This window comes from Tribolium castaneum, chromosome 6 (assembly GCF_031307605.1).
Source record: "Tribolium castaneum strain GA2 chromosome 6, icTriCast1.1, whole genome shotgun sequence".
In the NCBI taxonomy this organism is placed as follows: domain Eukaryota; kingdom Metazoa; phylum Arthropoda; class Insecta; order Coleoptera; family Tenebrionidae; genus Tribolium; species Tribolium castaneum.
Window position 1 is genome coordinate 1,336,698 of NC_087399.1, and position 11,896 is coordinate 1,348,593.

General features: G+C 36.9%; 2 protein-coding genes across 8 annotated transcripts in view; one reads left to right on the plus strand and one right to left on the minus strand.

The window, feature by feature from the left end:
- LOC656620 (uncharacterized protein) overlaps window positions 1-10,059 on the plus strand; it is a 27,070-nt gene extending 17,011 nt beyond the window's left edge. For 2 of the 3 annotated variants that reach the window (XM_064357236.1, XM_064357235.1), the window contains exons 2-7: window positions 1,727-1,842; window positions 1,891-2,671; window positions 3,898-4,198; window positions 4,257-6,697; window positions 6,759-6,950; window positions 7,004-10,059. In XM_064357236.1, coding sequence (XP_064213306.1) covers window positions 1,727-1,842; window positions 1,891-2,671; window positions 3,898-4,198; window positions 4,257-4,581 — 1,523 coding nt within the window. In that variant the 3' untranslated portion in view covers window positions 4,582-6,697; window positions 6,759-6,950; window positions 7,004-10,059. Of the gene's footprint in view, window positions 1-1,726; window positions 1,843-1,890; window positions 2,672-3,897; window positions 4,199-4,256; window positions 6,698-6,758; window positions 6,951-7,003 lie in introns of those variants that run through there. The other variant, XM_064357234.1, reaches the window with a different exon arrangement.
- On the minus strand, window positions 8,168-11,155 carry Mrm2 (Mitochondrial rRNA methyltransferase 2). Of its 5 annotated transcripts, none has more exons than XM_064357241.1 (7): window positions 10,724-11,142; window positions 10,475-10,676; window positions 9,619-10,430; window positions 9,373-9,566; window positions 9,215-9,322; window positions 8,613-8,973; window positions 8,168-8,548 (listed from the first exon to the last, which is right to left on the minus strand). In XM_064357241.1, the coding sequence occupies exons 1-3, from the start codon at window positions 10,876-10,878 to the stop codon at window positions 10,062-10,064; spliced, it is 726 nt and encodes a 241-aa protein (XP_064213311.1). In that variant the 5' UTR covers window positions 10,879-11,142; the 3' UTR covers window positions 8,168-8,548; window positions 8,613-8,973; window positions 9,215-9,322; window positions 9,373-9,566; window positions 9,619-10,061. The 5 variants fall into 5 exon arrangements, with proteins under 5 accessions (XP_064213311.1, XP_064213310.1, XP_064213312.1 ...); XM_064357240.1 differs by having other exon boundaries at window positions 9,035-9,322; XM_064357242.1 differs by having other exon boundaries at window positions 8,613-9,322; window positions 10,475-10,667; window positions 10,724-11,155.
- Between the last annotated feature and the right edge of the window lie 741 nt (window positions 11,156-11,896).

Sequence of the window (11,896 nt, forward strand, 5' to 3'; positions counted from 1 at the left end):
AGTTGGACAAACTGTTTTAACAAAAGTGGCAACTACATTTTTTGTTTTTTTTTGTCCGCCAATCGATTTCTTGGAACGTTCTACGAATATCTAGCCCAAACCGTAATTTACAAAAATAAAGGCAAAGTTTTTCTCAAAAATCACAGATTTTGAAAACGTTGATTACGGCGGTCCTTTAATTCCGCAGTAATCGGCTCTTTCAAGGTTGAAAAATTGATTTTACGTAAAATAACATTAAGTATTTATTTAATTATCGGAAATACTGTTAGAACGTTTTACCACTCCCATGTTGTTTGTCGGTTATTTTAGATTTAAAAAACCATATTTACACAAATTTTAAGTAGATAACACTTGAAAAATAAAAAAAATTGTGAATGATTTATGTTCTTTTCCGAGTTTCAAGGACTTCTAAAGCAACGGAGGAAATTCATTATAAGTTTTGAAATTTTAAAATCGTCGTTTTGTAATATACAAGGTGAGGTTAACATAACGCATAAAATTCATATTTGTTATGAGTTATTTTTCAAAAAAATCCCCGAACAGGTCGATTATATTTTTGTAAATGCTGCATTCTAACAACATGGTAAAATTTGTGACGCCACTGGTTTTTGAATAATGACGCCATTTTGAATTTTTTTAATGGCAATCTATATTTTTGGTTACTGTTTTTGAAAGTATACTCTTATATTTTTCTGGTAAATACAAAATAAATGACAAAAAAAACGTAAGCAAAGAAAATAAAGTAAAAGAAGGTAAAAAAATTACTAATAATTACACATAAAAGGCTTTATTTTTTGTTTTTGTCTTATTTAATAATAACAATATAAGAAAATAATATAATTTTTCAATCATAAGTCCTGAATACTATTGAAAAAACCTAAAACATAATAATAATGAAAATAATAATACAAAATGGAAAACAAAACAGCAAAAAAATAATTACAGAAATAATAAAAATTTTAACTTTATTTGTTTTTAAAGTTAAAATTTTTATCACTTCAGTAATTATTGTAAGCGCCGATTGTTTTTTTTGCATATTATGAAAAATTACAAAAACAAGGACATGAATTTTATGCGTCACTTTAAAATCACTCTGTATAAATACGAGGTAAATAGCTGATCCAGATAAAATTAGACGGCTTTAAACGTTTTTTTTGTCTATTTTTTAATTTCCCTTGCCATCTTTTTCACATTTTGTGCGTCAAATTTGAAAGAGTTCATATTATCCGACCTAGCTGAAATTTTGCATACATACGTAAGCTCGGTGACAATGCAGTAATACGTATTTACTTTAAATAATGATTTGTAAATAATTAATACTTTTACGGGGACGAACCTTCTTATAATGAACAGTGGACAAAAAAGTTTTTCTTTAAGCTTTTTTTAATTCGTCTATAATTTTCTGATTTGTTTGACAGTAATCGATTTTTCGGAACTCTAAATCATTGTTATTCTGCTAATTTGTTATTTTATTGTAATTGTTTTGAGATGCTGTGTCCTTTTTTTCAAATAATTTATTTCGTTTCAAACCTGTTTAGAGGTTTTTAGCCGATTACAGTGGCGTTTGGCTTGCAATAAAAAAACGATTTATGAAAACTTTAAATGCGTTTTTTTTTCGCGAAAAAATCGGCGGACTTATTACGCCAAATATGGTGTTATTTCTGCATTTTTTCAGTTAAAAACTTATTTTTGCCATTTTTTGAATTGAAAATTTCCTCTTTTTCAGGAAACCTCCGCAACAAATATGCGCTCGCTCCCGGCCACTCCCTCATGGACTGGATCCGGTTGGGCTCCTCCGGCAAGGACCTCACCGGCGTGGGTTCACAGGCCGGCAACCTTTCGGTAGACCGCCCCCAGCCCCCAAAAAAGCCTTAATTAAATTTCTCTTAGGTGACACCCAGCGAGCTCGCCCTGCATAACAAGGAGACGGACGCCTGGCTATGCATCCGAGGGCGGGTGTACAACGTCACCGCATACCTGCCGTTCCATCCTGGGGGCCCCGAGCAGCTCATGAAGGGGGCGGGAAAAGACGCCACCCGATTGTTCGAAGAGGTGCATCCCTGGGTCAACTTCGACCAAATTCTAACCAAGTGTTACGTTGGTAAATTGAAAGCACATCCGGAATTTGAGCCGGAAGAAGTGTTCAAAAGCGAGAAAAACGCACCGCCACCACCACAAAACAATGAGACTGTCGCAAATGCCACAAAGGAACCAATTTTGTTACCGAGATTCGACTGGATCCAAAAGTTGGATTACATTACGATTATTTTTTATACCGGGAATTTTTCGAACCCGATGCTTGAGACGACGACTCGGGGCGATGATAACACACACAGTATTTTTTTAACTTATAATAACACGATCTTCGATAATGAGATTGTCTTTGCCGGGAAGGTGCACTTTCCGGGACGGATTAAAGTCACGTGTGAGACGGGGAAAGTCGAGTTGTGTTATAAGAAATGCCAAGGAAGTGTTTGGGATAATTTTGGGGTACTTAAGCAGAAGGCAAGGCCTTACACTGACTCGCTTGTCCAAGCCAAATTAAAATGTAAAGTCGTTAACAAGATCAAAGTTAACTACAACACGGTTCTTATCGAATTGGAACGAAGTGATAACACCAAAAGTGTCGTCCCGCTCGGGAAACACATCAAGGTTTTTGACACAATCAAAGGTAAGGCCCAAAAAAATTACGGAAGCTACGGAGAACTATAACGTAGGAGACGAACCGAGTTTCTGAACCCGAAAAAATAGTACGGCAGAGTAAAAATGAGGGCGCGCCGAGCGTTAATTCTCGGCGCCAAACCGTTTTAATTGATTTAAATCCAACCAATTCACTAATTAATTGGGAAAAAATGCAGAAATGTTGAGCTTTGTACTCTTAACAGACTGAGAAAAACTCACGATTAAAATTTTCATAAGAAATATGAGAAAAAAATTATTTAAAATTTAAAATTTGCGCTTCGTCTCGTATTTTTCAAGACGCTGCGAAAACGGTTCAAGATACTAGAAAAATGTTGGGAAGAAAGTTATAGAGAATTAAATTTGCTTTAAAAAAGTCCCCGAGACCATATCTCTAGGGTCAACGGTTTAGGTCCTAAAGACGTTCGAATATGCTGAAGCGACTGATTTGCTCCATTTTACCGGTGGTCAAGTAACGAAAAGTTAATTTACACCTAAACCGTAGAAGGTAGAAACATGGTGTCGCAGACTTTTTTATAGAAAATTTAATTCTCTACAACTTTGTTCCTCACAATTTTTTTGTATCTCCAACCGTATTCCCAGCGTTTTGACATTTCATGTGCTCTCCGCCATATAATAGAGTACAGGAAGTGTTTTAACATAATTTTACTGCTGTAAAAAACAATCAGCAAAACTTATTATATTTAAGGATTGCTCTAATTGGTCAAATTAGGCAATAACTAATTTGTCCAGCAAGAACCACGTGGAGGTTTAGAGCATTCTTGCCAGGAAAAAAGGAAATAAGGATGAGGTAAACAATAATTATTGGAAAATGAAGGGAATAAAAGAATTATTGGTTTGTGAAATGAGAAAAATACAACACATATACCAATTTTTTTGCATGAAAGTAACTGTTATCGATATTATACAAAGTAAAGAATACACAATAGAAAAAATGCACCTACCTTCACGTACACGTTTCAATAGTTATCTTGATTGTATTCTTACTAATTTTTTTGCAGATATTAGTAGCTTAAGGACTAATTGTTTTCTCAAAACTATTAGCTGTTTTAAAACTATGTAAACGTTGTTATTAATTATTTTAAGTATTAAAAAAAATGTTCACACCCCCCGGTATCGCGCAAAAATGTAGCTAAAATCCATCCCCTCTGATCGATTTTCATGGTATTTTGGTCCTTATGGTGTTTTTTTTTCCAGGGGAGGAAATCGTCCGGAGCTACACCCCCGTCCCCATCTGCCTTTTCAGCAAATTCCGCCAACAGAATTACACCACTGACAATATTTGTCTCATGGTGAAACGCTACCCCGAGGGAAATCTTAGCAAAATACTTGGAGATTGTCTAACTGGCGACACTGTTACAATTTCCAAGCCTTTAGGGTCTTTCAATTTACAAGAAATCGAAAAACGTGAGACTTTCATTATCCTAGCTGCTGGCACAGGCATCACGCCCATGTTTGCCATAATATTGTTCCTCCTAGAGCGAAGAATAAGAAAATGGTAATAACTATCACCAATTGGTGTAATTTATCTCAATAATTGCACTATATTGTTTCAGTCAGCGTTTGCGACTGCTGTTTTTCAACCGCACCCCCGACGACATCCCCTTCCGAACCCAGTTCGAGGAGCTCCAAAGGGAGGAGCCCCGTTTTAAGGTGTTCCACGTGTTGTCGCAGGCCGATAACACGTGGACGGGGCTCAGGGGGCACGTAAGTCGGTCAATCCTCGAGGAAACAATCGCCGATCATTTGAAAGACACCACCTATGTTAAAAGCGACGTCTATTTTATGGTGTGTGGTCCTACGATTTTCACAACTTTGACGCAACAATTGTTCAAAGATTTGCAATTTAAAGACGAACAAATTCACTTTTTCTTAGGATAGCAGGCCGTCGATCACTTCGTCTTGAGCATTTTTCAGTTAATAGGAGAGAAAAGAGCAATAATTCAGTCCTAGAACGCACGCGCTACGTGAACACAGCCTGGGTAGGTTTGGGCGCGGGCAACAAAAAATAAAACTGTTTTTTACTTAAAACCATGGCCTCCTTGATGTATGGAGACAACTTCGTTGTTCAGGCCTGGCGCATCGATAAGCTTCAGCGGTTTTTTCGAAACCGTAGATGGCGCCCTATTTAGCGCACTGACGTTTATGTGACAAATAGCATTTGTGAGGTTAAATCCGAAAAAAAATTGAATTTAACAAGTACAATCATCATAAGAGAAGGTGAAAAAGAGCCCACAATGTAATTGATAATTTCTAAATACAAAAACTCAAAAAAATTTATAAAGTAGTAGATTTTTTTCGGGAGTTTGGTGATCCACGAGCGGTGCTTGAGAGTGAGCAGAGGTCCAGACAGGGACTTTGGAACGGACGGCTCAGAGACACTCTAGCAGAAGAACGCTGGATCGAGCTTTTTAAACCATTTCATTTGAAAAAAACGACTTCCTTTGTACATTTTACTAAAACTAAATTAACAATAGCAGGTTTTGAAAATACGTGTGTGCAAAATAGTTTCATTTGCCTAAACAATGTATTGCAAATATCTGCTGGTTAAAAGGTTGCAAATACCTTTCAGAAAACTTAAGCCATGTCTTAAAAATCACAGATTTGTAACGCATTCATCCTTAACCATTGGAAAAACCATAGAGTATGCATAATAAATGGAAGGTTCTTTGAAACATCGTTTTCTCTGCATCTGTGTCTGCGTACTAGTGCCGTAGGTTATGCTTAAAATACTTATAAACGATGAACAATCAATTCACCTTAAAATAATTTGTATATCTTCTGAAGCTGAAAATAAAAAATCCTAATGATCGTAAAATGATTTCCTGCAAAAGTTACACTATCCAAACGTTCATTCAGGGCATAACTTTAGAATTATCCTCACATATTCAACGTATTTCACGAATGCACACTTACATCTTTCAAATTTATTAGTCTTTAACCTCAAAAATGGTATTTGTCAAATAAACGTCAGTCCGCTAAATGCAGCGCTAGTGGAGAATCAGCCGAACTTAAAGATGCGCCAGGCCTGAACAACGAAGTTGCCTCAATACATCAAGGAGGCCATGCTTAAAACAAATCGCAAATTCCCCCAAAGGAGCGGAAAAAATCAAAATTGAGGCTACGTCGGTGACGTCACAACACTTGACAGTTATGACACCAATACGCGCTATCAGTGTGACGTAGACATTTGAGGTAGGTCAGCACCTTAAAGCTAAACAATCGCCATTTTCAATGCTTTTCTTATGGGCATTTAAAAGTTTTTCGTATTTCTTTAATGCTAGAAGTGTAGGAACATTACTTTTACAGAGAAATGATAGCTATGAAAAATGCAATGTCGTTTCTTAAAGATTTTAGCAACTGAGCTAATATTTCTGTAAGTTGAACACATAAATCCTTTTCTAACCTAACTTTTTTCAAACTTCAAAATTCAGTTTTTCTTAATTTGGACATCATATTGATGTAAATTATTATGTGGCCTTTTAAAACTGAGGGAAAAATGGTTTGCCACACTAATGACATTGGATTTCTTCTGAATGACGAATTCATGGGGTGCAACCGGCGCAACCCCAATAAACGGGTTGTTTTCTGTCCCCCTCCCCCATCACGAGGGATGAATAGCAGGTATACGAGGGTAGAGGGTTCAGGCACATACATGGTTGAAAGTAGTACGGGTTGTGAGTTCTGTGCTTCTTTCGTGAGTGTCTTTTGTTATCGTGTTTTTTCCGATCGTTCTCCATATCTTCGTGTTCTTGAATTTTTAAAATTCTGTTTTTCCAAGACATTATCTCATTTTTGTGGTACATCATTAGGTATGATTTGTGAATAATATTTTGTTGCGATACTTTGATAGTTCATGTGTAGTAGGTTTTTACATCACAACTATGGGAATGTGTTGGGCTCCAGATTGCAAACACTATAGTACTCGCGATAAATGCCATTTTTTTAGTTTTCCTAAGTCGGGAAAAGAACGAGCACTATGGAAAAAATTGTTGAGGTAATTTTTAATAGATGTTTTGATATTAATTTTTAATTGCTTGTTTCATTGTTAAATGTAGAAGAGATGTAGAACCCGGACCAGGAGCCTACGTTTGCAGCTGCCATTTTCGGGATGGAAGAAAGGAAAATGGTCCTGAATTATTTTTGCACAATATCGCAAAAAGAGCCTATTTTCAAGTGGAATCTCCAGAAAAAAAAAAGATGAAAAAACAAGGACTCCCTTCTTGTTCTAGTTCCGCTGAATCATTAAGGTAAAAAGTGAATCCTAGTTTTAAATTGATTTACAATTTGATCATTTGAATAGTGTTGATATACCGGAAGAAACAGTACCATCGACAATGAATTTAGAGGAAGTGCCATCGACGTCTACAGCCGTAGTTGCAGCACCAGCAGATATAATTCAAGATGCTCCGTTAGAATCTATGGGTGTGCAAGCACCCTTGGTGTCACATGCGGCTCTTGAAGCAGAAATGTATTTTCTCAAAAAGGAAAATGCTGAACTTAAAGCAAAAATACAATATCTGACAGTACGATTTTGCTATGAAAATGTTCAAGGAAATGACAAACTCATTGTTTTATATACCGGTCTTCCCAATAGCCAGATTTTCGAAGCATTGTTTCACTTAATCGAAAAGTTGGACATAAAATATTACCACAAATGGACAGTCCAAAAGTTAACTAGAATTGACCAACTCTTTTTAACCCTAGTAAAATTACGACTCAATTTCCCTCAACTTGATTTGGCGCAACGCTTTGGGGTTGCCCAAAGCACAGTTTCTAATATTATTTTAACATTTGTCCATGTAATATATGAAATTTTATATAAACAGTTTATGACGACAATGCCTTCGCGCGAAAAAAATAAATCTTGCTTGCCAACATGTTTTAGCAATTTTACTAATTGTAGAGCAGTTCTAGATTGTACCGAAATTTTCACTGTGGTATCACGTAAGTCTATGTCAACACAGAAATTAACATATAGTACTTACAAACATCATAATACTTTCAAAGGGCTAATTGGAGTTGCACCCAATGGTGTCATCACATTTGTAAGTGATTTATACGTGGGATCAACTTCTGATCAAAAAGTTGTTTTAAATTGTGGAATAATCGACATGTTAAAAACTGGAGATATGATTTTAGCCGATAAGGGATTTTTGATCCAAAATATTCTGCCACCAGGGGTCACTTTGAATATTCCACCTTTTTTATCAAATGTCCAATTTACACCAGAGCAAGTTAAGTGTACCGAAAATATTGCACGTGCAAGAATACACGTCGAAAGGGCAATACGCCGATTAAAATGTTATCATATTTTAAATTTTTTGCCAGAGTCTTTGTGCCACTATGGAGATATTGTTTTTAAAGCGACTGCCGCTTTAACAAACCTCCAATTTCCATTAATTAAAGAGGTAGCAGAATTGTTTCAGGATTGTGATGATTAAAATAATGTAAAATAAAAACCATCTATTTATATACAGTTTATTATTGTGAAATAAAGGAAATATATTGGTCAAGATAAAATTCTTTTAAAATATTGATATTTTCTGACCACCCCGGATCTTTTTCAATTTGAAATATCTCTGTGCACTTTGGTGTCCACACGACAAAGTAGCAGATACTTCGACCAGTGATGTGCATTTGCCCCTGTACTTGGTGGTAATAATTGTGATTGCTGTTAAGATTAATGTCCTCATTTTCATCCCTCCAATAAAAATATTTTTTATCCTTCAGGGCTTCAGACAAACTGTCAGTGTCCCTATATTTATATGGGCATTTAATTTCGAGAATCCCATCTTCTTCCACTAATCCATCAGGACTTGCTCCCAAAAAGCCTGATTCTTCCAACCTACAAAAAAAAGTAATATTACATTATTCATCTAAGTTATACGTGTTAATTATTTTCGACCTACCAAAATCCCGTCTCTTGGACTTTAAGATTCGTCGCTTCTTCAAATTCTCTGAGCGCTGTCTTCTCGTGGGTCTTACCCCACTGCACAGCAGCAACCCTGTCAAGCGAATAGCCTTCCGCCAAATTTTTAAATAAAGAGGGTGGGAATCTTCGTCTACTGCAAGCAGATAGTACCATGCCAAACCTGCTGGCCGTTAAACGATGTTTCCTTGCTACATGCCAATTTTCGTTAACATGTTGGCCCCGAGTGCACGCCTCAACCAGTTTAATGCGTGCCTCATCTATTCTGCACTTCTCCAAAAGAAACTTTTGTTTGTCTATGGCCTGCACGTATTCTAAGCTTTGTAGAATTTCTTCGATATCTGCAATAATTTTTCTGGCTTCTTCACTTGCTTCTGGTCTTAGGAGCCAAGTGAAGCCCACCACATTCGTGACGCCTATTTCGGCACGGAACTGAATAATTTCGTCCTCAGTAGAGGACCTAGACAGTGCCGTATAGTTTGATAATTTCGGCTTGTAAACATCAGCTAACTTAATGACTTCTGTTTGTGGTGTTGTTTTTGATGGGGCACTCCACTGACACTCAATGTCAGTAGCACTTACATTATAATGAGCATAATATAATGCTGCAGCCATATGATGGCAAGCCACGTTGCCCCTTGGGCAGGTACAATGTGCCGTCTTAACCCCTTCTTCTAGGTCATATGAAATCTAAAACACACTTTGTAGAAGAAATGTCTAACAGTTAAATAAATACAAACCTCCACAGTATAATTTAGCTTTTTCATGCTCGGTAGAACTTCTGCAGAAATTCTCATCGGTTGTACTGTGCCATCAAACCTAAATTTGGTGACGTGACCGCTGGTAAAAGCATTTTCTCCCCGAACTAAAAAGCGATTACCGTCCCCAAAAAATTTCGCAATAAAGTGAAACTTAACAATGTGCTTTTCTGCCACTAAAATGCATAAATATAATAGTTTCTCAAAGTATAATTAAAGCTTACTCACTTTCTCACCGACAACGTGGTTCCCTGTATTCTTTTATAAAGTTCGTATTTTCACAAAAAGTCACTTCTAAATTAAATTAAAGTCTCTAGTGGCACAAATTACACCCGCTGCAGCTATTTGACACGTTATTAACGCACAAACACAACCAAAAAACCGAAAAACGTATTACACCACATGTAAAAGACTGGTTGTTTAGCTTTGAGCAACTGACCTACCGTAATAAGAGTGGGGAGGTGACGTCACGACTGATAGCGCGTATTACAAACATGGCTTATCACTTATTTCTTTGTACGGTTTTGCGCTTGCACTTTTTTGCATTTGTACGGTTTATTTTTGTGTCCTGTTCTGTGGTTGCCTGCGCCCCCGTTTTTTCTGTGTTTCCATTGTGATAGAGCGCTTAATGTGAATTGTACATATTTATAAATAAAAGAATATTTTTTAGACTAGTTCTTTAATCCTTTAAAGTCCCTCCCGAGTAAAAAAATTTCAGCAGAGTCGGAACGACTCGAATTAGGTTTTACATATTTAACACTCGCATAAAATTTACTGAAGTCATTTTCCAACTGTTTGGCTTGCCCACACTGCCACAACTTGACCACAAGACACGCCCCAGCTCGCGAATTTTGCACAGCAAACCTCAAAACACTATAACACAATTTAATAATATTCTCATTATCTAACTCCTTAAAACCGCTCGCATTTGGCGCCATATCCGAAATGACAGCATCCGCTTTTTTGCCCCCCAACACTTCCACTAAAATTTCCTGCGATTTCACGTCAGTGAAGTCCAAATTGCCCAAAATCGTGGCCCCCTTGAAGCAAAAATTACGACGCGAAACGCTGGCCACAAACTCACATTTATTGCAAAAATTTGCTGCTTATCTATTGATAAGACCAGTCCTTGGGCCTGTTTAGGGTCAGACCCGTCCGAGTTCACTCTTCTGACGGCCACTTGGGACCAAGAACCGGGCGCAGCCCCACAGTCAATCACTACAAAACCAGGCCGCAAAATTTTGAACCTGTCGTCGATTTCGAGCAACTTGAAGGCGCTGCGACACCTTGAAACGATAGTTAAGCGAAAAGGGGCTAATAAGGGGGCTTGCACCTGTAATTCATTATTTTGGCCTTTTCGACATAGGGGTCGGTGAGTTGGCGTGATAGCCACTCATGGGAGCTTGCCCCCTTCACTTTTTTCAATTTCACCGACTTGAGGTGTCTCATCGTTGTGCCAAAACCCCGAACAACGTGGATTAAAACCATTTTATTCAATTATTTGGGAAAAATGAGGTTATGTTGACGTGATATTTTAAGTTGGCAAGCTGAACTCCTCTACGAAAGTGACAATTGGCCGCACTGAGTCAAATTTTTCACCTAAGCGTTGTTTGATTTGGTATTTTACCCGTGATTTAATACCGTTTCTGATAATTTTAACGTTCCAATCGTATAATTTGAGTGAATAAGAGTGGAAATAGCTAATTTTTAGTGTTTTTTTTACTTAATGCCTAGTTTCTGTTCTGAAGTCTGGTAAGTCAAAACACCTCAAACCAAGTTTTTGTCACGGAAATGTTCTTACAGACGTATTACGTGTTAAATAATAAGTTTATAAGTCGATATATTGATATACCGTCTGATCTCTTAGTTGAATCTAAAATATTACTTCTGACGTCTTAAAAATCTAGGCAGAATCCTAAAAATTTATATGATTTCCCAAAAGTTAACAACCGAAAAAGACATAAAATTCTTCAAAAATCATAATTTGTGCTTATTTTTTCATTACCATTTAACCCCCCCAATTTGGACGTCAAATATCGTAGTACCCTCGATTTAGTGTTGTTTATACTTTTTTTAGGCATGCGCCAAATGGCTTGGTCCAGAAACAAAATGCCATTTTGGGGTGTGTAAAAACAAGGTATTTTGTTAGTTTTTTAGGGCGTTCTTGAGGTAATTTTCCATTATTTTGGGAGATTTTAACGGTTTTTTTGTGTGCCCAATTTTTGGTGGTCTACACATATTTGGGAACTTTTGGGGTGGATAAAAATTAATGATTTTTGAGAGGTTTTGGGCCCTTTTCGGTTGTCTTTGCTTTTGGGCAACCAGCTAGATTTGTAAGATTTTGCCTTGTTTTTTAAGACGCCAAATGGCCTGGCCCAGTATTAACATTTTAGACTCTACTTCTCTTTGATAATTCGAACATATTTTTTTCGAATATTTTTCCTTGTGGTTGGCAATATTTCCTCAAAATCAAACGCAATTTTTCTACTTTCGGTTCACTTTCATA